This window comes from Triturus cristatus, chromosome 5_1, assembly GCF_964204655.1.
Source record: "Triturus cristatus chromosome 5_1, aTriCri1.1, whole genome shotgun sequence".
Taxonomy (NCBI): Eukaryota; Metazoa; Chordata; class Amphibia; order Caudata; family Salamandridae; genus Triturus; species Triturus cristatus.
In genome coordinates, this window is record NC_140587.1 from 226,501,149 (window position 1) to 226,526,508 (window position 25,360).

At 38.5% G+C, this 25,360-nt stretch overlaps 2 protein-coding genes across 3 annotated transcripts in view; one reads left to right on the top strand and one right to left on the bottom strand.

The window, feature by feature from the left end:
* The window catches only part of FAM135B (family with sequence similarity 135 member B), a 1,149,009-nt gene that overhangs the window by 377,644 nt on the left and 746,005 nt on the right, over positions 1–25,360 (top strand). The gene's annotated exons all lie outside the window — the stretch shown is intronic.
* On the bottom strand, positions 4,825–24,431 carry LOC146830678 (uncharacterized). Its single transcript, XM_085605111.1, has 3 exons — positions 24,322–24,431; positions 14,246–19,940; positions 4,825–4,836 (listed from the first exon to the last, which is right to left on the bottom strand). Exons 2-3 carry the CDS (start codon positions 19,895–19,897, stop codon positions 4,825–4,827), a joined length of 5,664 nt encoding a protein of 1,887 aa, XP_085461237.1. The 5' UTR covers positions 19,898–19,940; positions 24,322–24,431.

Below are 25,360 nucleotides of genomic sequence, written 5' to 3' on the forward strand. Positions count from 1 at the left end.
GGGCCAACTAGCCCAACAGGTAACTCCAGTAACCCCAGACGGTGGGATTGCTGAGATTTGGTCTGGGACCACGCCCCTTTTTACACCACTCTACAAACGCACCTCTTGGAGCACTGCTGGTGGGGCAGTGAGGTCCTCTTGTGTCCTGAGGACCTCAGAACACAAATCAACTTCATCCCTTGAGCAACAGGGCGCCAGGAGGTGCGTTTGCAGAGTGGTGTAAAAAGGGGGCGTGGCCTTGGACCACTCAGCAGTATACCTATGTGGGGCGCACTAGAGGTACCTGGTGGGCTAGTTGTTCTGCAGGCACCCCCAGGAGGCTCGTTTGTAGAATGGTGGACAAAGAGGGCACGGCCTGTGTCCACCTATCAGCAATCCCACTATCTGGGGCATACTGGAGGTATCAGGTAGGCTAGTCGGCCTCTAAGGTCCCCCATCAGCGAAGGGGACTTTAATCCCAATCCAAGAGCGTGCCAGGGAGTGCGTTTGCAGAGTGGTGGGGAAAGGGGGCGGGGCCTGCTATGACAATTTAGCAATCCTGCTGTGTGAGATTTACTGAAGGTAATCGGAGGGGTAGTTGGCCCCAAAGGTTATCCTTGGGGGCTGACTCCCTCGCCTATTACCTCCAGTAAGTCCCACACAGTGGGATTGCTAAGAGGTCCCCCCATTTCTCCACCACTCTGCAAATGTGCCTCCTGGCACAGTACTGGTTGGGGGATGCCTCTTTCTGCACTTCTCGAGCCTCTTTCTGTACCTCTCTTGCCTCTTTCTGAACCTCAAGTTCCTCTTTCTGCACTTTTCCTGCCTCTTTCTTCACTTATCTTGCATCTTTCTATACCTCTATTGCCTCTGTCTGCACCTCACTTGCCACATTCTGCGCTTCTCTTGCCTCTTTCTGAACCTCACTTGCTTCTTTCTGCATCTCTCTTGCGTCTTTCTGCAGCTCTATTGCCTATTTCTGCAACTCTGCTGCTTCGTTCTGCACTTCTCTTGTCTCATTAGGCACTCTTCATGTCTGTTTCAGCACCTTTGTTGCTTCTTTCTGCTCTTCTCTTCCTTCATTCTGCACCCTCCTGTCTCTTTCTGTACTTCTCTTGCCTCTTTGTGCACTGCTTCCATCTCTTTCTGCACCCCTCTTGCCTCTTTGAACCTCTGTTGGTTCTTTCTGCACTGCTCTTGCTTCTTTCTGCACCTCACTTGCCTCTTTCTTCACTTCTCTTCCTTCTTTCTACACCTCTGTTGCCTCTTTCAGCACCTCACTTGCTTCTTTCTGCACTCCTCCTGCCTCTTTCTAAACCTCTCTCCCCTCTTTCAGCTCCTCTCTTGCCTCTTTCCGCACCCCTGTTCCTTCTTTCTGCACCTTTCCTGCCTCTTTCTGCACCTCGCTTGCCTGTTTCTGTACTTCTGTTTCTTCTTTCTGCACTTCTCTTGCCTTTTTCTGTACCCTTTGCGCCTCCTACAGCAACTCAGTTGCTACTTTCTGTACTTCTCTTCCTTCTTTTTGCACCTCTCCTACCTCTTTCTGCACCCCTCTTGCCTCTTTCTGCACCTCTGTTGGTTCATTCTGCACTGCTTTTGCTTCTTTTTTCACCTCACTTGCCTCGTTCTGCACTTCTCTTGCTTCTTTCTACACCTATGTTGCTTCTTTCTGCACCTCTGTTGCCTCTTTCTGTACTTCACTTGCTTCTTTATGCACCTCTCTTGCCTCTTTCGGCACCTCTGTTGCTTCTTTCTGTACTTCTCTTGCCTCTTTCTGCAACTCTGACTTAGAGGTAGTTTTAATCCCCCTTCCCTATTATGTACTAGGGCCTTACAGGGGAGGTCATGCCAATCACAGGGCTACCCCAACCCATAGTGTACCCTACTGTATGTAGGTGTTTTCACTGTATTCTAAGTGTCTTTCAGCATAACACTGACTCCAGGCCAGGTTAGTCAGAGTCAGTTACCACCAGTACCAGTCAGCAAAAAGTTGGGGCCACAGGATGACTTTGCGACAAGACCTCTTTCTGCACCTCTGTTGGTTCTTTCTGCATATCTCTTGCTTCTTTCTGCACCTTTCTTCGTCTTTCTGGACTTCTGTTGCCTCTTTCTTCATTTCTTGTGCTTCTTTCTGCACCTTTTTTCCTCTTTCTGCACATGTCCTACCTTTGTATGAATAGTTAGAAATTAGCATTTAAAAAACCTTTGAAATTGACTGAAAAAACTTTGGTTTCAGGGACGTTATAGTTAGAAATTAGTATTTAAAAAACCTTTGAAATTCACTGCAAAAAAACATAGGTTTCAGGGACGTTATAGTTAGAAATAAGCATTTAAAAAACCTTAGAGATTCACTGAAAAAAAACACAGGTTTCAGGGACGTTATAGTCAGCTGGGCATTTCACTCATACAAAACCAGAGAAATGTGTCCGTTATAGTTAGTTGAGCTAACTATAACTCTCGCCCCCACAGTGCAATGCACTGCTGATAATGTCACATATTACATCATTCATGACATGGTCAATGACATCACTGGTGACATCACTGATGACATCTCAAATGACATCACTGATGACATCCTCCGTATGATAATCTGAAGCACCTCTTCACACACTAATATAACCTTTGATATACCCACTCTAAAATACAGACTACCATTTTCGAAACCATAGACACACCAATACCAGTTACTACATACCCACTCACTGATTCCTAGGTCTACACACAACTCCACTCATTCACCCATACAGTCACTCATACATGCAGTCACTCATCAATACAGCACTATCATATGTCCTCATACACCTATACAGACACTCACACACCACCACTCATCCATAAAGTTACTCACACACCTAGTCAGTCATGCAAAGAATCAATCACACTCCCATGTACTCACCTTTACCGTTATACACACACCACTTCACTTATTCATACAGATACTAAGACATACTTACTCTCTTATACAATCACTGATACAATCACACACTCATCCATACAGCCACTCTCACAATCACTCACTCTCACATATAGTCATTTATATACTAGAACACTCACATATACTGCCTTTCACATATGTAGCTACTCACACATGTATCACTGAGACATCCATTCACTCACCGACACACCCATACACACACTCACCCACCCATACAGCCCTTCAAAGATGCACTCTTGAACCCATACACCCAGTGAATCACACATCTATGCACAGTCTCACACCCCCCACCCACCCACAAAGACACTCAGACACCCATACAGATACTCAGACACCCAATCAATAACCCATATAGACACTCTTGTAGCTACTCACCAACCTATGCAGCCGCTTACACACCAACTGACAGACTGATACAGACATTCACACAGTTTAGTCACTAAGCCATGCATTCAGTAAGACACGTTTAATCACTCACTTATACAGTCAGTCACGCACCTACTAAACTATCCATTCAGACACTTATACACCCACTCATTCTTCAATACACCTTGGCATATATATATATAAAACATATTTAAACTTTACAGATACACACAGTCACTGGATGATGTCATCAGTGAAGTAATTTTAGATGTCTTCAGTGATGTCACTGACCATGTCATGAATGATGTAATATGTGACATAATCAGCAGTGCATTGCGGGGGCGCAGGTTATAGTTAGCTCAACTAACTATAACGGCCGAATTTCTCTGGTTTTGAACGAGTGAAATGTCCAACTAACTATAACGTCCCTGTAACCTGTGGTTTTTTCAGTGAATTTCTAAGGTTTTTTAAATGCTAATTTCATTTCTAACTATAAAGTCCCTGAAACCTATGTTTTTTCTGTGAATATATATATATATATATATATCTATATATCCATATATATATATATATATTCATCCTTTTCCCCACACAGGGCTTCCTCGCGCACTCACGAGTCAGGAAGCGGTTATACAGTGATGCAATTCAAGTTTTATTCCATTTCATTTCAGCATGCCAGTTACTCGGAGGGCCGCATCTTTACATACGCCAGAAAATATGACAAATTTAAACAAGAAGAGACATTGGATTTGGCAACAAACACAAGCAGTTTGTCATCGCTTACATCTACTAAGGCCATTGATGGAGAAGTAGACCAAAGGGATACAAGACCAACATTTTTTAGGCGAAATGAGACTGGCGCTCCAACAAAAGAACTGGGAGAAGACTATGGGATCACCAACAAGAAACTGCCGGGGAAGGGGCAGGGGGCGAGGAAATGCCCGAAGAAACCAACAAGACGAGGCAAGCGGCATGCCAAACCAAAGTTCCAACATAAATTGAGTGGGAACAACAACGAGGAGTATGCGGCAGAAATGGAACTAATGGTTTCCACTGACAACAAGACCCAGGATTTGGAAGTGATCAACCTCTCAAAGAAAACGTTTACTGAAACAGAATTGCGACTCTTGAAACGAGGTCTTAATTTTTGCCCCACAAATATTATTGATTTGGCAGAAACAAGAATAGATTTATATAAATTTATTTGAAAAATCAAATTGGCAAAACTTTTTGCAGAAAATCCCAAGATGGCTAAACATAGTGAAAAGAACACAACTCCTGACATGGATTTAATGGTGAAAGATGCGGAACACTTTGTCACCTTAATGGAATTAGAACACAGTCCTGAGCATGAAAGGAGAGAATTGCGGACACACTGCACACAATTGGGAGCTGGATGCAGTAAAAAAAAGCCTCAATCTAAGTTTTATCCTCAATTAGCACAGGGAAATAAAATCGACGCATTCCATGAATGTGTAATAAAGGACTTGTACCAACTTAACTACTCAAAGAAAAAAGACAATCTTTCTTTTGAAGAGCGCAGATCATTGCAAAATCTGAAAAATGATGACACAATTGAAATAAAAATGGCAGATAAGGGAGGAAATATCATCATCCTGGAAAAAGAGGCATATATGCGAGAAGCATATTCGCAGCTGAGGAATAGAGAATATTATGAAAAATTAAAATCGAATCCAACAAAAAAATGGAAAGAGGAGCTGGATATGAAATTGGATCTCTGGATGCAACAACATTTACTAGATGAGGATGAAGTAAAATATCTCAAAATGGAACATCCCAAAATGGCGACGATATACTTTTTACCCAAGGTTCACAAAAACCCCACAAAACCACCGGGGAAACCTATTGTATCTGCGAAAGGGGCACTATTAGAACCCATGGCTAACTTCTTAGATGTATTTTTGTTACCTTATGTCAAAAATTTAGCATCATATCTACAAGACACGGGTGATTTATTGAGACATCTGCAGGAAACACCGTGGCAAGCAACATACAATTTGATCACAATGGATGTGGTATCGTTATATTCTAACATCCGAAATGATATTGGTATCAGAGCGTGTGAACATTTTTTGCAAGAAAGAAATATCCAGTTTGCAGACCACAACATGCTGCTTGAGATGATCAACATATGTTTGGAACACAATACATTTATGTTTGGGGAAGAGATCTACCGCCATGTGAAAGGCACAGTGATGGGTTTTTCCTTTAGTCCAAGCTATGCTTGTCTTACCATGGGACTGTGGGAAAAGATTTGGGCCTGGAAAATGATCAATATGTCAACAAGACCATAACATGGCTGAGATACATCGATGACTTGCTAATAATATGGGATGGAACCAGGGATGAGTTCGCCGAATATTTTGAAATATTAAACAACTCTGATTTCAACCTCAATTTCACATATGACATCAGTGATGAACGTGTTGTATTTTTAGATACCGAGATCTATATTGCAAATGATACAGTTCATACCACCTTGCATCGTAAAGATACGGCTACAAATGCGGTACTACACGCTGAAAGCTTCCATCAAACTAGTCTGATCAAAAACATCCCATATGGGGAATTTCTCAGAATCTAAAGGATATGCTCTCAAGAGGAAGAATGGAAGCCACATCGCAGCCAAGCAATACAAAGATTTACAAAAAGAAAATACAATTCTAAAATCATTCATGAAGCACTGCAACGCACGCAAATTGTAAAAAGAACTGATTTGATAAAAGAGAAATAAGGCTTATAACAACATACAGCACAGAAAATCAACAACTAATGAAAATATTGCGCAAGAATTGGCACGTTTTACATATGGATCCCACGGTATCGAAAATAGTGGGAGATCATCCTAATATTACTTACAGGCGAGCGAAGAACTTGCGGGATCAATTAGTCCACAGTCATTTTCAAGATCAAAAGAAGCCAGAAACATGGCTGAAACCGAAAGGCTTCTTCAAATGCACTAGTTGTAAAGTATGTTCAATTGCTCAGAATAAGAAGGAAGCAATGATGACAAACAACCGCATGTGGAAAATCCAACAGTTAATCAATTGCAAAAGTCAGTTTGTGATATATGTGATTGAGTGCCCATGCGCGATGAAATATATAGGCAGCACGAAATGTGAATTGAAAAAACGCATTTTAGAACATGTGCGGGCCACAATCAATATGGATAGAAGTAATGCTGTAGCTAAACATATGGAGAAGGAACATGGTGGGGATTGGAAAAAATTAAAATTTTACGCGTTGGAAGCAGTGGGAATGCACCCAAGAGGTGGTGATAGAGAAAAAACTTTAAGACAGAAGGAATCGCTGCACATTCTGAACTTTCGAACATTAATGCCTGATGGTTTGAACCAGGATGAGGAGCTTCATTATCATCTATGAACTGTCTGTGATAATGTTCCATTATCAAACAAATACTGATTATGTGAAATTGTAGCAGAGCTTAAACTATAATGCGTCTCATGTATATACATTCTTTTCAATAATCTTTTGTAGATGTTTTTAGGAGTATTTTTTTAGAAATATTATTTGAGTGGTAGAGGGCAGTAAAGAGAAAAGAAGGAATAAGGTAGATGAGAAATAGTCCAAAGAATTGTTCAAAAATTTCTCTTTTCAATGAATAACCACCTTGGTAAAATCACAATAACTATATATTATTAGACACAGATCGATCAACAGCAGTATAAAAATATAATGAGAGTATTTTACCCTAGCTTGAAGTAATGCCCATTAGGGGGCCAGCGTGTAAAAAGGTCATAACAATTAAGAGATAGATTCAATTGCCCACTGGAGGGCTTTATTTGTCGTTTGTAAACTTTTTAACATTAATGAACCAAGCGTGGGTGGACGAAAGCGCGGTTATTGATTATATACGCGCAGAACATAATTTAATATCGGGCACAATTCAAGACCTGTCCAATACCTTGAGATCTTCAAACCATAGTGGTATGATCGAATTTATATACTTTTTACAATGTGTTGATCAGTTGATGTTATAAATCACAAATAACCAAAAAACCAAAAAAAACTACAAAAACCACAATGCTTAGCTGCCTGTAGCAGGAAATGACGCAATTAGTAATATGTGTGGCCTATATTTTGAAAAAAATGGTAGTTCCTGTTGTCTGTCTCGTGAACAAGGTCTCAGTGGAGACCGAAATGCGTAGAGTTGTAGAACTGGCATGCTGAAATGAAATGGAATAAAATTTGAATAGCATCACTGCATAACCGCTTCCTGACTCGTGAGTGCGCGAGGAAGCCCTGTGTGGGGAAAAGGATGAATAGCAACGGCTTGGCTTCGTCATATCTCTGACGCACCGCCTTAGAGCGCCCAGGAGCCGAAAAGTGGGCAGTTTTGAAAGTGTATATGTATATATATATATATATATATATATATATTACCTACTGGCGGTCGCCAGTAGGTAGTTATAGTTAGGACCCCTTTTCCATAGGAAAACCTCAACATTCTATTTTGAATAACTTTGGCGCCGGTCGATGAATCCTCGCGAATTTCTCAAAATAGGTGGGGCGCTACGCTCCGCTCCTACCCTGAAAGTCTCGGGGGGATTCGTCAAGCGGGGGCTGAGATAAAAGGGGGGTCCCAAAACGCATTTTTCCCATGCATTTTTCCATAGGACCTTTAGAACGAGCTACAGCCCGAACGGCTGAACAGAATTACTAGAAATTTGGCAGAGAGGTAGTCCCTAGGTCAAGGAAGTGCCTTTTGTAGGTTTGGTGTAAATCTGTTCAGTAGATTCTGAGAAAATAGCCTTTAAATCAATATATATATCTGAGCCCGCTTACGGTACGCTTACCGTACGCTTACCGTAAGCGTACGGTGGCGTGCGCGAGCGCGATTCTGATTGGCTCTTAGATCTTAGTAAACATTCGAATCGGCCGAAACCAGGAAGCGGCGGCCGCCATTTTGTCTCTCGCACTGAGTGTTGTTTATCAAACAAGATGGCCAAAAACATGTTACGGGGCTGTTTTGACAACTCCCTCCCACATAGTCATGTTGAGGGAGTCCCCAAACATCCCCCAAGAGCAAAAACGGTTTTATTTTTTTTTCGGCAATTTCGCCGAGTACGCTTACCGTACGCTTACCGTAAGCGTACGGTAAAAAAAAAACAAAAAAAAAACACTATCCACACTTACCCCACCCCCTGTGCTTTTGGTGGCTGTAGGACACCAAATGTACAGGGCTTATTAATAGGTAAAAAAAACTAAATTTTGGCAACATGAAATTATAAAATCGAAATAAAAAAAACACTATCCACATTGACCCCACCCCCTGTGCTTTTGGTGGCCGAAGGCCACCAAATGTACAGGGCTTATTAAAGTTGATAAAAACCGTGCACGGAACGAACTGCGTTAAGTGGGCGCGCACGCCTCGAATGGCGTAAAGTAACTTAGCATTTAAAAAACCGTACAAATTCACTGAAAAAACCATAGGTTTCACACACGTTATAGTTAGGAATTAGCATTTAAAAAACCTTGCAAATTCACTGAAAAAACCATAGGTTTCACACATGTTATAGTTAGCGGAAATTTTACTGATAAAAAACCAGTGAAATTGCCCCGTTATAGTTAGTGCTGGCAACTATAACTCACGCGACCGCAATCTTCTGCTGATGACATATGTGTCTTTATGAAAAAAAAATATTTGTAATATATGTATAGCTAAAAATGTATGGAAGAAGACATGGGCAAATAAGTGTCTAAATACAGTATTAGCATCAGCAGAGGATTGCGGTCGCGTGAGTTATAGTTGCCAGCACTAACTATAACGGGGCAATTTCACTGGTTTTTTATCAGTAAAATTTCCGCTAACTATAACATGTGTGAAACCTATGGTTTTTTCAGTGAATTTGCAAGGTTTTTTAAATGCTAATTCCTAACTATAACGTGTGTGAAACCTATGGTTTTTTCAGTGAATATATATATATATTGGTTCTGTTTGCAGTTACCGTTGATTAAACAACTACTGTGATGGTCCCCCCGGAGTGCGTTAATTCTTGAAAAACAATGGGAATTGGAGCTTTGATATTGAGCGATGTCCACTACCGCAAACTGCACCCGTCCACGAGTGCTCCGTTAAGAGGCGAAAGTGGAGAAAAGGAGCGTGATATATATATATATTCACTGAAAAAACCATAGGTTTCACACACGTTATAGTTAGGAATTAGCATTTAAAAAACCTTAGAAATTTAGTGAAAAAACCATAGGTTTCACACATGTTATAGTTAGCTGGACATTTTACTCGTAAAAAACCAATGAAATTGCCCCGTTATAGTTAGTTCAGCTAACTATAACTCGCGCGCCCGCAATGCACTGCTGATGACGTCACATATTACATCACTCATGACATGGTCAGTGACATCACTCATGACATCACTGATGACATCTCAAATGACATCACTGATGACCTCACTGATGACATCATCCAGTGAATGTGTGTTTTTCTGAAAATTAAATATGTTTTATATATGTATATCTCAAGGTTGATGGAAGAATAAATGGGTATATTACTGTCTAAATGGATGATTTGTTTTTGAAAAATTGATTGTGTAACTGACTGATTAAGTGTATCATAGTGAATACATGGCTTAGTGAGTAATGTTTAAATATGTAAATATCTGTATCAGTCTCTCACTTTGTGTATAAGTGGCTGCATGGGTTGGTGAGTAGCTACATGGGTGTCTATATAGGTTATTAGTTGTTTTTTTGAGTATCAGTCTGAGTGTCTGCATGGTTCGGTGGGGGGTATTACGTAGTGCATCGGTGCATGAATGAGTGACTCACTGTTTGTATGTGTTGAACAGAGCATGTGTGCAGGACTGCATGGGTGGATGAGTGTGTGTATGGGTGTGTTAGTGAGTGAATGACTGTCTCAATAGTGTCTTTATGAGTGACTACATATGTTTTAAACTAGTATATGTGACTATTGGTGTATATATGTGAGTATATGTGAGAGTGAGAGATTGAAAGAGTTCCTGTATGAATAAGTATGTGTTTCTATAAGTGATTGTTTAAAAGACTAAGTATGTGTAAGTTTCCGTAGAAGTAAGTGTGGTGGTGTGTGTATAACTGTATATGCAAGTAAATGTATGTTTGATTCTTTATTAGCATGAGTGACTATGTGTGTGAGTAACTCTATGGATGAGTGGCATTGTGTAACAGGATGTATAGATGTATGAGTACATATGATGAGTGAGTACATGTATGAGTGACTGTATAGGACTGTTGGTGAATGAGTGGATGTGTATGTGGATCTTAGAATTACTGAAGAGGTTGTTGTAACTGGTATTGGTATGTCCATTGTTTTGAAATTTTTAGTCTCTATTTTTGAATGTGTGTATCAAAGCTTATATTAAGGTGAGAGGAGGTCTGCCACTCTATCACAAGGATGATGTCATCAGTGAGGTCATCAGTGATGTCATTTGAGATGTCATCAGTGATGTCATGAGTGATGTCACTGACCATGTCATGAGTGATGTAATATGTGACGTCATCAGCAGTGCATTGCGGGCGCGCGAGTTATAGTTAGCTGAACTAACTATAACGGGGCAATTTCATTGGTTTTTTACGAGTAAAATGTCCAGCTAACTATAACATGTGTGAAACCTATGGTTTTTTCACTAAATTTCTAAGGTTTTTTAAATGCTAATTCCTAACTATAACGTGTGTGAAACCTATGGTTTTTTCAGTGAATTTCTAAGGTTTTTTAAATGCTAATTCCTAACTATAACGTGTGTGAAACCCATGGTTTTTTCAGTGAATTTGCAAGGTTTTTTAAATGCTAATTCCTAACTATAACGTGTGTGAAACCCATGGTTTTTTCAGTGAATTTGCAAGGTTTTTTAAATGCTTTTTTTTTTTTATATTCTTCATTTTTTTCAAACATATTTTTATTTTAATTTTCTTATCTTTTATAAAGACTATGCTTTAATTTTTAAAATCCTTAAATATTTTTTTTATATATATTTTTTAAAATAAACATGTAAAATTTATTTCCAGATTTTTTTTTTTTTTTTTTTTTTTTTTTATAGTACGCGTACCGTAAGCTCACGGTAAGCGTACGGTTTACGCAACGTCCGTAATCTATCTACGCTGCTTGCGTATAGTTACGCACTTTGCGTAGCCGCGCGTACTGCGCGTGGGACGCGTGCGCGCTTACGCAACACGCGCACGTTACGCGGAAGTGCCGGGAAATGACTGTTATGCGCATGTGCGCAAGCGCGTGTCTTTTTTACGCGCACGCGTACTTTTTGCCGTAAGCGCACCGTAAGCGTACCGTAAGCGTACGGTAGGTCATGTGATCTTGAAACACAACTTTTGATTGGTTGAAACTACTTTCAGTTCTAGAACTCTCCTACACCACACCCATTCCCCTCATTTCTGCTTGTGATCCCTTAGGAGAAGGAGCTGGTTTGTCTTTGGGATACGATGGCAGAACAGCAGAGCCCTTCTGAGAGTGAGGCTAGCACCAGCAGCACTGTCTTGAGGCAGAGAGCGAGGAAAGTAAAGCCTTCTTATGTTTGGGATTTTTTTACTTTTCCAGAAGGCCAGCAAAAGGTGAATGCACCCTTAGTTACTTGCATTCTGTGTAAGCGTGTACTTTCTAGAGGTAATCCTGACAGGAAGTATTCCTTTGGGAATCACACCATGATGAGGCACCTCAAAGAAGTACACAGAAGGACACATGGTCATCTTTTTGGAGGTAACTCTTCAGAAAGACGAGCCAGTACATCCACAGCAGCTCAGCCTGGACCATCATCTGCAGGGCAGACTCCTTCTTCTGCAGGTCAGGTGAGCCCTTCATCTGTGGGGGGAGAATCTCCTTTTGCTGGCCCTCTGGAAATTAACCCTCGGTTTGCGAGGGTTGAAGTACGGTGCGCCACTTGTCACGATCTAATTACTTATAGGGAGACCAGTGTTTCCCTGGTGAACAGTAAAATAGATCAGCACACTTGTCGTACCGTCTAATATTCCCAATCTTTCTTTCCTCTGTCCCTGCATGAACACAACGGTTCTTTTAAGAGCCAACCTTATCTTTCATCTTTTTTTTTCTTTTTTTTTAAAAACTTTTTTTTTTTTTTTTTACCGTACGCGTACGGTAAGCGTACCTTTTTTTTTATTTTTTAAAAAAAACACTAAAAATCATTTTTCACATTACAAGGTCCTTGAAAGACTACAATTATTACTATTGACTTACCATACTCACTGAAAAAAATATTTATTCATTTGTTTTTTTAAAAAATAGTTTTTAAAATGGTTGTAGTTTACGAAAATTTTCTATATCGATCTGAAAAAAAAGAAAAAAGTATTAATATTTTTAAAACATTTTATAATACAGTACACATATTTACATTTTTTTCCAAAAAATATTTTTGCCTTATTTTTGCTGTTTTCAGAATATATTGCATTTCACTATAAATTGTGAAAGCAATTGCATTCATCATTTTACAGCGGGCAAAAAAAAATAACAATCTCAAAGATTGTATTAAAAAAGCCCAGAATCTCTTCTCACTTAAACTTATCATTACAGAAATGCATATTATTCTTAAAAAATGTCATCTAAAAACAATACTTTTTTCTTTAAAATACCGTCTGATATTTTTGTTTCAGAAGTACATTCACAATAATATATCTCAAATAACTCCAAAATACATCTGATTTTATTTCCTTTAGGCCAAATAGTATTTTTTATTCTTTCCCTGGAATAAATTTCCAAGGGAAAACCATTAAAATTCTAAAGTTTAATCTGTCCAGATCTCACCGATTCTCTGTAACATTTTGGTTCACGAAAATTTTTCGAATAATTTATTTAGTCCACAATAGAATTGCTTACTTTTCCACATGGCCAAATAGTAATTTTTGAAATCATTTTTGAAAAAATTTCCAGTGGCAGTCCAATAACATTCCAAAATTTAAAATGTGCAGAAGTTACCGATAATCTCTAAATTATTGGTTTTTCAAAATTGCATTAAAAATTTAAAAAGTCCACATTACAATTGGTTATCTTTCCTTTAGGCCAAATGATAATTTTAAAAATCTTTTTTCTACAAAATTGCAATGGTAATCCTGTAAAATGGTAAAATTATTTTGTCCAGATCTTGCCAAGTCTCTCTAAAATTTAGGTTTCAGGAAGATTAGATAGGAATTTGCTAAATCAAAAGGCAAACGTTGTTTGAAAATCAATTGGGAATCATTACACAGTGTCCATCCTTTTTCACATTTTAGATAAACTGTGTAATGTCCAGAAGTAACAGTAGGTCCATCATGGAAAATTATTGCAACAGTTACAAAAGTTTTTCCTGAAATTGATAATTGCTGTCCTGTAAACTTCTTTATTAAAGTATCCAATTTTGATCCATCAGCTCTACATCGTTGCATCATTAAAATTACATACTGTCCGTATTCCCTTAAAATTAATGTTGATAACATGTCAGAATTACACTCACCACATTTCATGCTATGATTAGCATCTTTAACTAAGTTTGCAAAAGTGACTGTTTTACTCTCTGGCAATGTCAAATAAATAAACCTTTCATTATCAACAATAGAACCACTTATATTATAACAATTATCACAACTATGTTCCCATTTATAAGAGAGACCAAAAAAAATGTCAATGGGAACTCCTTCTTCTTCCACTACCTGAAGAAAATACATCAAAAATTCGTGAGCATCTTGCTGTTCATTTTGAGAAAACTGTGTTCGTCCTGAACATACATCTAAAAGTTTTCTAATATCAGTAGCACTTTCTATTTGAGTTTTATCTTTACTCAGCTTTTGAAAAAGGAGACTGAGCTCTGAACAGAATCTTTTTCCCTGATTTATTATTATCTGCTCTTGCAAACTTTCCAGATAAAAAGCAACATTCAGCACTACATTTGCGTAGCAGTTGACACCAGAGCTATTTTCAAAATGACATCCTACAACCTGTTCTTCATTTTCCTTATTCTTTTTGCTTGCAATTACATCACTCCTCTTTTTTTTCCTCTTCTCTACATCTTCATTACAGATATTCTCATTTCTCCTTTTACGAGAAACTACACGTTTCTCCAACACAGGATACTGACCTAAATGAGGAGCATAGCTTCTTCTTAATCTATTATACTCCTTTACACAGTTTGTATCAGCACTAACTTTTGAGTCATCGAAGTCTATCATGAATAAACCTGATAATGTTTTGACTCGTGACAAAGCAACATATGCCATACCTTCTTTGAACACACTAGATCCAATGTTCACAAATGCACAATCTACAGTCAATCCTTGAGACTTGTGAATAGTTACAGCATATGCTAGAGAAAACGGAAACTGCTTCCTACGTACATATAAGTCTTTCACAAGCATGAAACGAACTGAACAACGACAAATGTCTTTAACTTCCTCTATCTGATCAAATTTTATTTTTAACCATTCAATTCCATCTTTTTTCTGATAATTAATAAAACCCACAACTCTTCCCATCGCTCCATTTACTAAGCCTTTTTCAACATCCAAATTTCTCCTTAAAAACACTCTACAGTTCATGCAAACATATAGATTTTTTTCTAATCCTGCTGTTTTGGAGATGTTCTTCTCTAGTGAGTCCAATTTATTTTTCAGTTTGCCTGTTACTGTGACAGTAATTCTTCCATCCTCAATTTTGTCCACTGCTTCCAATTTCCTGATCTCTTCCTTTTCCAATTTCAAAAGCTCCTCATTGAATATTGAGCATTCACGTAGAGTTGGCATTAAGCAGATGACACTTTTGTTTTCTGCAATGTTCTTGTATATCTTCTCTGCAACTATTTCTTCCTTTGGAAATAAATTATGTAGCAGCCGAGTCTGTAATGCTTTTTTGCCAGCTTCTGTGAGTAGTCCAATCCTGATATCTTTCAGAATACTTCCATATTCTTCATCGTTTGCTTGCCTCATATTAGTTGTAAGTTCCTTGTACTCAAAGAAGGACCAAATATTTGTATTACCGATGCTTCCCAATGACTTCTTCGTGTCTTCATGTGTCACAGTATTAAACACTGGTTGTCCTTTAACCGGAGTAAGTTGCAAAAGATCCCCAAAAACTATGACGTGTTTTCCACCAAATAACACGTCATAGTCTGTCTTCAAAATTTGCTGCATTCTTAAATGCACAAAGGCAAGCATTAAGTTTGATACCATGCTCACCTCATCAATAATGAGAACTTGCATCTTCTTCAATACTCTTGAAACTTCCAAGCATGCTTCTCCAGTTAGCTTGTTGAATTGTATTTTGTTCTCATGCTCCACTGGTAACATTAGCAAACGATGTAAGGTGATTCCTTTTATGTTATATGCTGCTAACCCAGTTGGAGCAGTAACCACACAAGACAAAGTAGAATCTGTTTTTTGCTTTAGGTAGCTTCTGATGACTTTAATTAGGAAACTTTTTCCAGTGCCAGCTTGTCCGCTTACATACATCCTGATTGGATGAAATGATGTGCATGAGCACTCTTTTTTTTCATGTAGAAATCCGTGATCAATTTTGTTTTTGATCTCTTCATAAATTTGTTGCTGCTCTTGATTCAGTTGTCTTTCCAAATTTTCTAAGTCTATAAATTCTTCTTGAGCTTGATTCATAGCCGTTTCCACTTCATTCATGGCTATTGATGCTTCATTTTCAACGATTGGTTGTCCTAGGGGATCTTGACTGTATGTTCCTGAACTTTGGCTGTCCTGAGAACTGTCTCTAGCAATTTCTGCTGCAATTGTAGTTTCCTGTTCAATTTCTTCATTTAACATTTGCAGATAAGTTGAGAATGTACTGCATTGTATGCTGTCTTTGCAAGCATTAAAAGAATCTTCATAGCTCTGGAATTCTCCCAGTAGTTCATCCTCTGAACGCCATGGTTTAAACAACTGTAAAAGAGCCAAGTAGTAAAATTCTTTCTTGTCGGTAGTGTCGCAACTCAGCTTCCGGTGATTTATCAAACTTCCTTTGGTTTGCTTCACCAAACATCCTTCTTCACCAACGACTTTATATTTTCCATTATTGATGTCTTCTGCAGCTTTCCGTGAATAAATGTAGTTCTGCAGCACTTCATAGAGACACATGTTCTCCAGATGATGACTTCTCTTGGGATAATATGTGTCCAACATGTTTGTTTTCAATATATCTGTACTTTCAGGTTCGAACTGTGCCAAATATTCAATTTCTCCAACAGATTTCAGTACCCGATTTCTCATTGCTGCAAGGCCTAAACTTGCCCAAATTATTCTTCTTGACTTCGAGTAGAGACTTGCAGAAGATAATCTATCTGAACATTCGTAGGATCCAATTTCTCGATGCGATAACATCTTCAAACTGAAACTGTACAGCTTCTTACTGACAGTCTTCTCGTGAGAAATCTCTTCCCACATTTCCTTCAATTCTGTTTTTTCTGATTTCGTAATGTAAGACGTTACATATCGAGCAACAGCAATGGAATTGTCAGCAACATACTGTATATCCATGTTAGCGTTCCACATGGATAAAATGACTGGGTTGTAGTCATTTATATTTTTTGATTCTTCTTTTCTTTTAAGGTTGTAGGTATTCTTAGGTGATTTTCTTGTGATAGTATGTCTCACAGCTGACATAAAACTGTTGACTCTTCCATTTGTAAGAACAGGTCTAGGAAATCCAAATCGACATTTAGTGTAGTATTTTTCTTTGCTCTTGTATTTCCGTCGACAGTATTTTCCACACCGATGACTTTGGAAACGTAGAACTTGCTCCTTTAACTTGTACTCTTCTGTGCTTTTAGGTATAGCACATGTTGCATATTCTTCAATGTAAGATAACACTGCTTCATCAGTATCTGTTCCAAACTTTGGGGCATCCTTGATCCACAGCAGCATATGAATATGAGGAGCACCTCTTGCCTGGTACTCTTTTCTCCAAAAGAAATCCACTACTTCTCCAAGGGGTGGATTTTTTTTATTGCAGATGAAGGACATCATAGCCTCAAATCTATGATTGAAATATCTGCAAACATTAACCGGATCCAATGAGCACAGTTCTCCTGCTGTCTTGTATTCGATGTTTTCAATGTTTGAATTGGCCTCTCGTAGAAAATCCAGTAAATCATCCCAAGCGTACTCGGCGCAGCTTAGGGTAAGGAACCATGTTGGTGTTCCTAAATTGCGTAACATGCATTTTAGTTCACCATGGCGTCGGTACCAATATTCATTTGTCCCACGCTGACAAGCCATCAGATTGATCAGTTGTGTTTCCAAATGATCATCTCGGTGCTGCACTTTCTCCATAAAATCCTTAGCAGACACATTTTGTAAATGTACTCCACTTTTTAAAATGTGATTTACTGCATAAGACAGTGCAGACAAGTCGCTTTCAAATAAAAGATGGAACAAATAAGGGATACTTTGTCGAAATCTGGGATCTTCAGCATATAGTCTTGTAGTCCGATACTCAGAAGCTGGAATCTGTTCCGGACGTTCATCGTATCGTCCTCCTTTTCCTTTAGGAAACAGCTGAGGAAAACATCGAGCTTCCAAGCTCTCCTCCCATACACTCACGGGATTTCCTTTTGCTTTCTTCATCTGAAAGAGATCAATATTGTCTCCCATAACTTCTTTCGAATGGAGAGGATGTATGCTAAAATGTTCATAAATTTCTTCTTCCTTTGACTTGTCCACTTTTTCAATTTGTCCACTTGGTGTTTCTGTATCTCCTTGTAAATCTTCTTCTTCTTCTTCTTCTACTATATAAATTGATTCATACCATTTGTTATTTTTTTTCAAATACAAATTTGCTCTTTGTACTTTCCGCACATCTACCAGCTCCTGCCAAATCTTCTTATTCTTTGTAGGTACACCATTAACCAGAATAATTAATGGTTCAGTTTCCAAAGTATCCGCATCAATAGTTTCCATATTTTTTTTCAAATCCAAGGGCAAATACACCACTCTACCTTTTAAACCTCTCAGTAAATCTGAAGGAGGTAATTTACCAGTTTTGGGCTCCATACGTACTATGGTCTGGAACGGATGAACACATTGAATGAGTATAGACTCATATGTATTTAATTCAGAAAGTTCAGCAGGAATAGCATCCAATTCTAAATTATTATGTACAGCTCTGGTCGGCATTCTATTTTCCTCTAACTTGTTGTAGCAGTATTTACAAATACGCTGATCTTCACCCAATTCAAAACAATTTTCAAGAAATATATATGTTGCAAAATCCATCCACTTATAATTATCTTCATTTTCACTCTTTCTGTAGAGATCAACATTCCTAGTTTGTTTTCTATAATGAGTTCTGCGGCAACAAATACAAGTAACATTTGGTCTTTCATTAGAGACTATTGCAAATTTTGTTATGTGATCATTAAATGTCTTACTTACACAAGGTTCTACATTCTCTTCCACTTCTGCCTCATTTACTGTGTCCTTCTCTGCACTGTTTTGTTCAGGACCAAAGTAACAAAACTGAATTTCATCAACAACCTTCTCTACATCTGATACCGTTCCTCGGAACAGAGCCCTATTCAATTCATTTAACTTTATTGCTGGACTTTTGGCAAAATACAACCGTCTCACAAACTTTCTCATTTCAGTATGATGAACAGCCAGCATCCTAAAATGATGGAAAACACTATTGCACACTTTTCTAGATAGACAAGCAAGAGAATGACCCTGCAAACCAGTATTCTCTCTCACTCTGCATGGATCCAGACTTTGAAGCACCTTAATCTTTTGTTTTACACTTTTTTTACTATATTCTCTTAGAAACTCTCGAAATCTGTCAATAGATTCCTGACGCACAGTGCAAATACTACTACAATTCCAAGTGTACACTGGGGCTTTAGGACGTCTCCCCATTGCCTCATCTGCCATCACTTGTACCTCATCTCTTGGAACCATTATCTCCTTCTCCATTATGCAACCATTTTTTACTTCGTATGAACGACCTCTGGTGTCAACTGCATGCAGCAAACTATTACTTTGAAAATAGCTCTCTTCATTAAAAAAAGGTTCACTACTTGAGCTATGCATCCACTTTCCTAAAAACACTTTACAAAAATTTGTTCTGTTCACTACTCTTTTGCTTTTGCTTTGTGATTTCAGTACATTAACCATTTTATCTAATGTACGCATCCTATTCAAAATTAATATGAATAGTTTCCTTTTTAATTCTAATGCCTTTGCTGCAATGGCTTCAATTTCTTTTTTTCTCTTATAATATTTAGCCTTTTGCTTATATTTCTTTATATCCTTTATCAAATTGGACATAACTCTTCTCTGAAACATTTTTCTACGTATCTCTTTAAATGCTGTTTTTCTGTTTATGTTAAACTTTTCAATTGCAGAAGGTATATTTGCATTAACTAAATCCTCAATTTTTTGCTGTTCTGTAGGTTTTGTTACATTTTTCCGAGAACAGACATTTTGTACATTTTTGTTTGTTTTCAATATTTTGTTTAGGAATTGTCTTTTTTGCTTACCAGAAGATTTTTTCTTTTTCCCAACATCAGCATCTTCTACTAACTTTGGTCCTCCAGTTGTCCTCAAATATAGTTTTTTTTTTAGCGTTTTTTGAACTCGAGATGTTGTAGGCATCTTAAATTTTGTTCACTGTTCTTCAGCAATACCTGCAAAAAAACTAAAAAAAAAATTCTTTATTGTATTTAAATATATTACTACATTTCTTTTCACAATAGTCACAAAACGAAATTTCTTTGCCAATTTGAATGCACACAAACTCCTCTTTTTTTTTGGGCAAGTGAAAATCTGTATAACAAACTGTCACATTATGAAACCAAGCTGTTTTTTTTTCAGACCACCACCGTGTGTATTCTCTGTGACTGCCTACACTCCAGCAGGGGCAACCAGCCTTAGTGATGCTGAATGTATTTGCATTACAGACTTAAACCTGAAAACCCCACTCGCTTCTAATTACTGTGCATGACTATACATGGCAAGCACATGGGTGTGTGCTAAACCTCTGCTTCTTCCCCCAAAAATTCGCTCCTCTTTTCCATCTACTGCAACTGTGAAATCACCAGAGCAAGACGCAATACATTTCTGCCTATAATTCTTCTATGCACACAGAGTCATGTTTTCACATTAGTGCCAAAACGAAATTTCTTTGCCAATTTGAAAGCACACTTACTGCTCTTTTTTTTTCGGGGGCAAGTGTATATCTCTTTTTTCAATTTGAAATCACTTTTACAGACTGACACATTCTGAAACCTTTTTTTTAAATTTATTTAAATGCACATGTCCAAGCAGTTTTTTTTTCAGACCACCACCGTGTGTATTCTCTGTGACTGCCTACACTCCAGCAGGGGCAACCAGCCTTAGTGATGCTGAATGTATTTGCATTACAGACTTAAACCTGAAAACCCCACTCGCTTCTAATTACTGTGCATGACTATACATGGCAAGCACATGGGTGTGTGCTAAACCTCTGCTTCTTCCCCCAAAAATTCGCTCCTCTTTTCCATCTACTGCAACTGTGAAATCACCAGAGCAAGACGCAATACATTTCTGCCTATAATTCTTCTATGCACACAGAGTCATGTTTTCACATTAGTGCCAAAACGAAATTTCTTTGCCAATTTGAAAGCACACTTACTGCTCTTTTTTTTTCGGGCCAAGTGAAAATCTCTTTTTACACTTTGAAATCACTTTTACAGACTGACACATTCTGAAACCTTTTTTTTTAAATTTATTTAAATGCACATGTCCAAGCTGTTTTTTTTTCAGACCACCACCGTGTGTATTCTCTGTGACTGCCTACACTCCAGCAGGGGCAACCAGCCTTAGTGATGCTGAATGTTTTTGCATTACAGACTTAAACCTGAAAACCCCACTCGCTTCTAATTACTGTGCATGACTATACATGGCAAGCACATGGGTGTGTGCTAAACCTCTGCTTCTTCCCCCAAAAATTCGCTCCTCTTTTCCATCTACTGCAACTGTGAAATCACCAGAGCAAGACGCAATACATTTCTGCCTATAATTCTTCTATGCACACAGAGTCATGTTTTCACATTAGTGCCAAAACGAAATTTCTTTGCCAATTTGAAAGCACACTTACTGCTCTTTTTTTTTCGGGCCAAGTGAAAATCTCTTTTTACACTTTGAAATCACTTTTACAGACTGACACATTCTGAAACCTTTTTTTTAAAATTTATTTAAATGCACATGTCCAAGCTGTTTTTTTTTCAGACCACCACCGTGTGTATTCTCTGTGACTGCCTACACTCCAGCAGGGGCAACCAGCCTTAGTGATGCTGAATGTATTTGCATTACAGACTTAAACCTGAAAACCCCACTCGCTTCTAATTACTGTGCATGACTATACATGGCAAGCACATGGGTGTGTGCTAAACCTCTGCTTCTTCCCCCAAAAATTCGCTCCTCTTTTCCATCTACTGCAACTGTGAAATCACCAGAGCAAGACGCAATACATTTCTGCCTATAATTCTTCTATGCACACAGAGTCATGTTTTCACATTAGTGCCAAAACGAAATTTCTTTGCCAATTTGAAAGCACACTTACTGCTCTTTTTTTTTCGGGCCAAGTGAAAATCTCTTTTTACACTTTGAAATCACTTTTACAGACTGACACATTCTGAAACCTTTTTTTTTAAATTTATTTAAATGCACATGTCCAAGCTGTTTTTTTTTCAGACCACCACCGTGTGTATTCTCTGTGACTGCCTACACTCCAGCAGGGGCAACCAGGCTTAGTGATGCTGAATGTATTTGCATTACAGACTTAAACCTGAAAACCCCACTCGCTTCTAATTACTGTGCATGACTATACATGGCAAGCACATGGGTGTGTGCTAAACCTCTGCTTCTTCCCCCAAAAATTCGCTCCTCTTTTCCATCTACTGCAACTGTGAAATCACCAGAGCAAGACGCAATACATTTCTGCCTATAATTCTTCTATGCACACAGAGTCATGTTTTCACATTAGTGCCAAAACGAAATTTCTTTGCCAATTTGAAAGCACACTTACTGCTCTTTTTTTTTCGGGGCCAAGTGAAAATCTCTTTTTACACTTTGAAATCACTTTTACAGACTGACACATTCTGAAACCTTTTTTTTTAAATTTATTTAAATGCACATGTCCAAGCTGTTTTTTTTTCAGACCACCACCGTGTGTATTCTCTGTGACTGCCTACACTCCAGCAGGGGCAACCAGCCTTAGTGATGCTGAATGTTTTTGCATTACAGACTTAAACCTGAAAACCCCACTCGCTTCTAATTACTGTGCATGACTATACATGGCAAGCACATGGGTGTGTGCTAAACCTCTGCTTCTTCCCCCAAAAATTCGCTCCTCTTTTCCATCTACTGCAACTGTGAAATCACCAGAGCAAGACGCAATACATTTCTGCCTATAATTCTTCTATGCACACAGAGTCATGTTTTCACATTAGTGCCAAAACGAAATTTCTTTGCCAATTTGAAAGCACACTTACTGCTCTTTTTTTTTCGGGCCAAGTGAAAATCTCTTTTTACACTTTGAAATCACTTTTACAGACTGACACATTCTGAAACCTTTTTTTTTAAATTTATTTAAATGCACATGTCCAAGCTGTTTTTTTTTCAGACCACCACCGTGTGTATTCTCTGTGACTGCCTACACTCCAGCAGGGGCAACCAGCCTTAGTGATGCTGAATGTTTTTGCATTACAGACTTAAACCTGAAAACCCCACTCGCTTCTAATTACTGTGCATGACTATACATGGCAAGCACATGGGTGTGTGCTAAACCTCTGCTTCTTCCCCCAAAAATTCGCTCCTCTTTTCCATCTACTGCAACTGTGAAATCACCAGAGCAAGACGCAATACATTTCTGCCTATAATTCTTCTATGCACACACAGTCATGTTTTCACATTAGTGCCAAAACGAAATTTCTTTGCCAATTTGAAAGCACACTTACTGCTCTTTTTTTTTCGGGCCAAGTGAAAATCTCTTTTTACACTTTGAAATCACTTTTACAGACTGACACATTCTGAAACCTTTTTTTTTAAATTTATTTAAATGCACATGTCCAAGCTGTTTTTTTTTCAGACCACCACCGTGTGTATTCTCTGTGACTGCCTACACTCCAGCAGGGGCAACCAGCCTTAGTGATGCTGAATGTTTTTGCATTACAGACTTAAACCTGAAAACCCCACTCGCTTCTAATTACTGTGCATGACTATACATGGCAAGCACATGGGTGTGTGCTAAACCTCTGCTTCATCCCCCAAAAATTCGCTCCTCTTTTCCATCTACTGCAACTGTGAAATCCCCAGAGCAAGACGCAATACATTTCTGCCTATAATTCTTCTATGCACACAGAGTCATGTTTTCACATTAGTGCCAAAACGAAATTTCTTTGCCAATTTGAAAGCACACTTACTGCTCTTTTTTTTTCGGGGGCAAGTGTATATCTCTTTTTTCAATTTGAAATCACTTTTACAGACTGACACATTCTGAAACCTTTTTTTTAAATTTATTTAAATGCACATGTCCAAGCAGTTTTTTTTTCAGACCACCACCGTGTGTATTCTCTGTGACTGCCTACACTCCAGCAGGGGCAACCAGCCTTAGTGATGCTGAATGTATTTGCATTACAGACTTAAACCTGAAAACCCCACTCGCTTCTAATTACTGTGCATGACTATACATGGCAAGCACATGGGTGTGTGCTAAACCTCTGCTTCTTCCCCCAAAAATTCGCTCCTCTTTTCCATCTACTGCAACTGTGAAATCACCAGAGCAAGACGCAATACATTTCTGCCTATAATTCTTCTATGCACACACAGTCATGTTTTCACATTAGTGCCAAAACGAAATTTCTTTGCCAATTTGAAAGCACACTTACTGCTCTTTTTTTTTCGGGCCAAGTGAAAATCTCTTTTACAGACTGACACATTATGAATCCACCATGTGTAACTACAACAAAAACAATTCCCATTTCTATTATTCATTTCTTAAGTTACCACATACATCCCCTCTCAAACTGTAAACTCACCTTTAGAATTAGTTAGTTGTGAAAGAAATGTGTCACTCAAACAGCAGATTATCAGAGCCAGGATCTCTGTTCTGTACACCTCTCTCCTCTCAGCAGAACCAGATAATGGCAAACTTTCCCTCTATTTTTCCACACATATACATGTAAGTTTCAAATCTCAGTGCTTCCCCCTTTTTTTCAAATGTAATGACACATTTCTATTGGTTGAAAACCAACCCTTTTCCAAAAGTACCCTGCCCCCAACTTGACTTCTGCCTAGTACCCTTCCCCCAACTTGACTTCTGCCTGCTACCATAGCAACAGCTCATGGAACACTGCTGTGTGCAGTTAGGTCAGAAGTTCGACACACAATGTTTCAATTCCACAGAGCAAGAGTGCTTGACTTTTCAAACCTAACTGCAAATCCATAGTACTGTTCTTTGGTTACACATTTTTTTGTACCAATACAAAACATGCTTCTATTAATTTTCACATACAGCCTAGTTTTTTTTCTAGAATGGTATGAAACAGCCAATCAGTTCTTTTTGTTTTGTAAAAAATATGTATGCCTCCATTTCCAAACTGTCTTTCTTTTCATATTGCCATTCTACTGAAAGACACCTCCTGAGTGCATCCAGTTCTCCTTTGAAGATGTTCACAGTGTGGATTGTAGGGCACAGCTATGTCTTCTGGAGTGAAAAGTTTGCAGAGAAAACAGATATGGTGAGAGACCTTGCTTTGCCAAATGTAGACATTAAATGGATTGGTCAGAGAGGGTTAAAGTGGCACCAATTGATGCCATTGGTGAAATCCTTCATGCAAATCCAACACCCTGACCTCATAATAGTGCACTGTGGTGGCAATGACCTAGGCACTTTGACTGGGGTAGGTCTGGAAATGCTTATGAAGGACACCTTTGCACAACTGTTTACACTTTTCCCTAAAACTGCCTTTGTGTTTTCCAACATATGCCAAAGGCAAAAATGGAACTGGTCCAATCATTTCTGTCCACAGATTGACAAAGCAAGAAAGCACGTCAACAAATCTGTTTCTGCTTTCC

Excerpts from the sequence above, each read along its gene's own strand:
- LOC146830678 (XM_085605111.1), bottom strand. The coding sequence starts at position 19,897 with ATGCCTACAACATCTCGAGTTCAAAAAACGCTAAAAAAAAAACTATAT.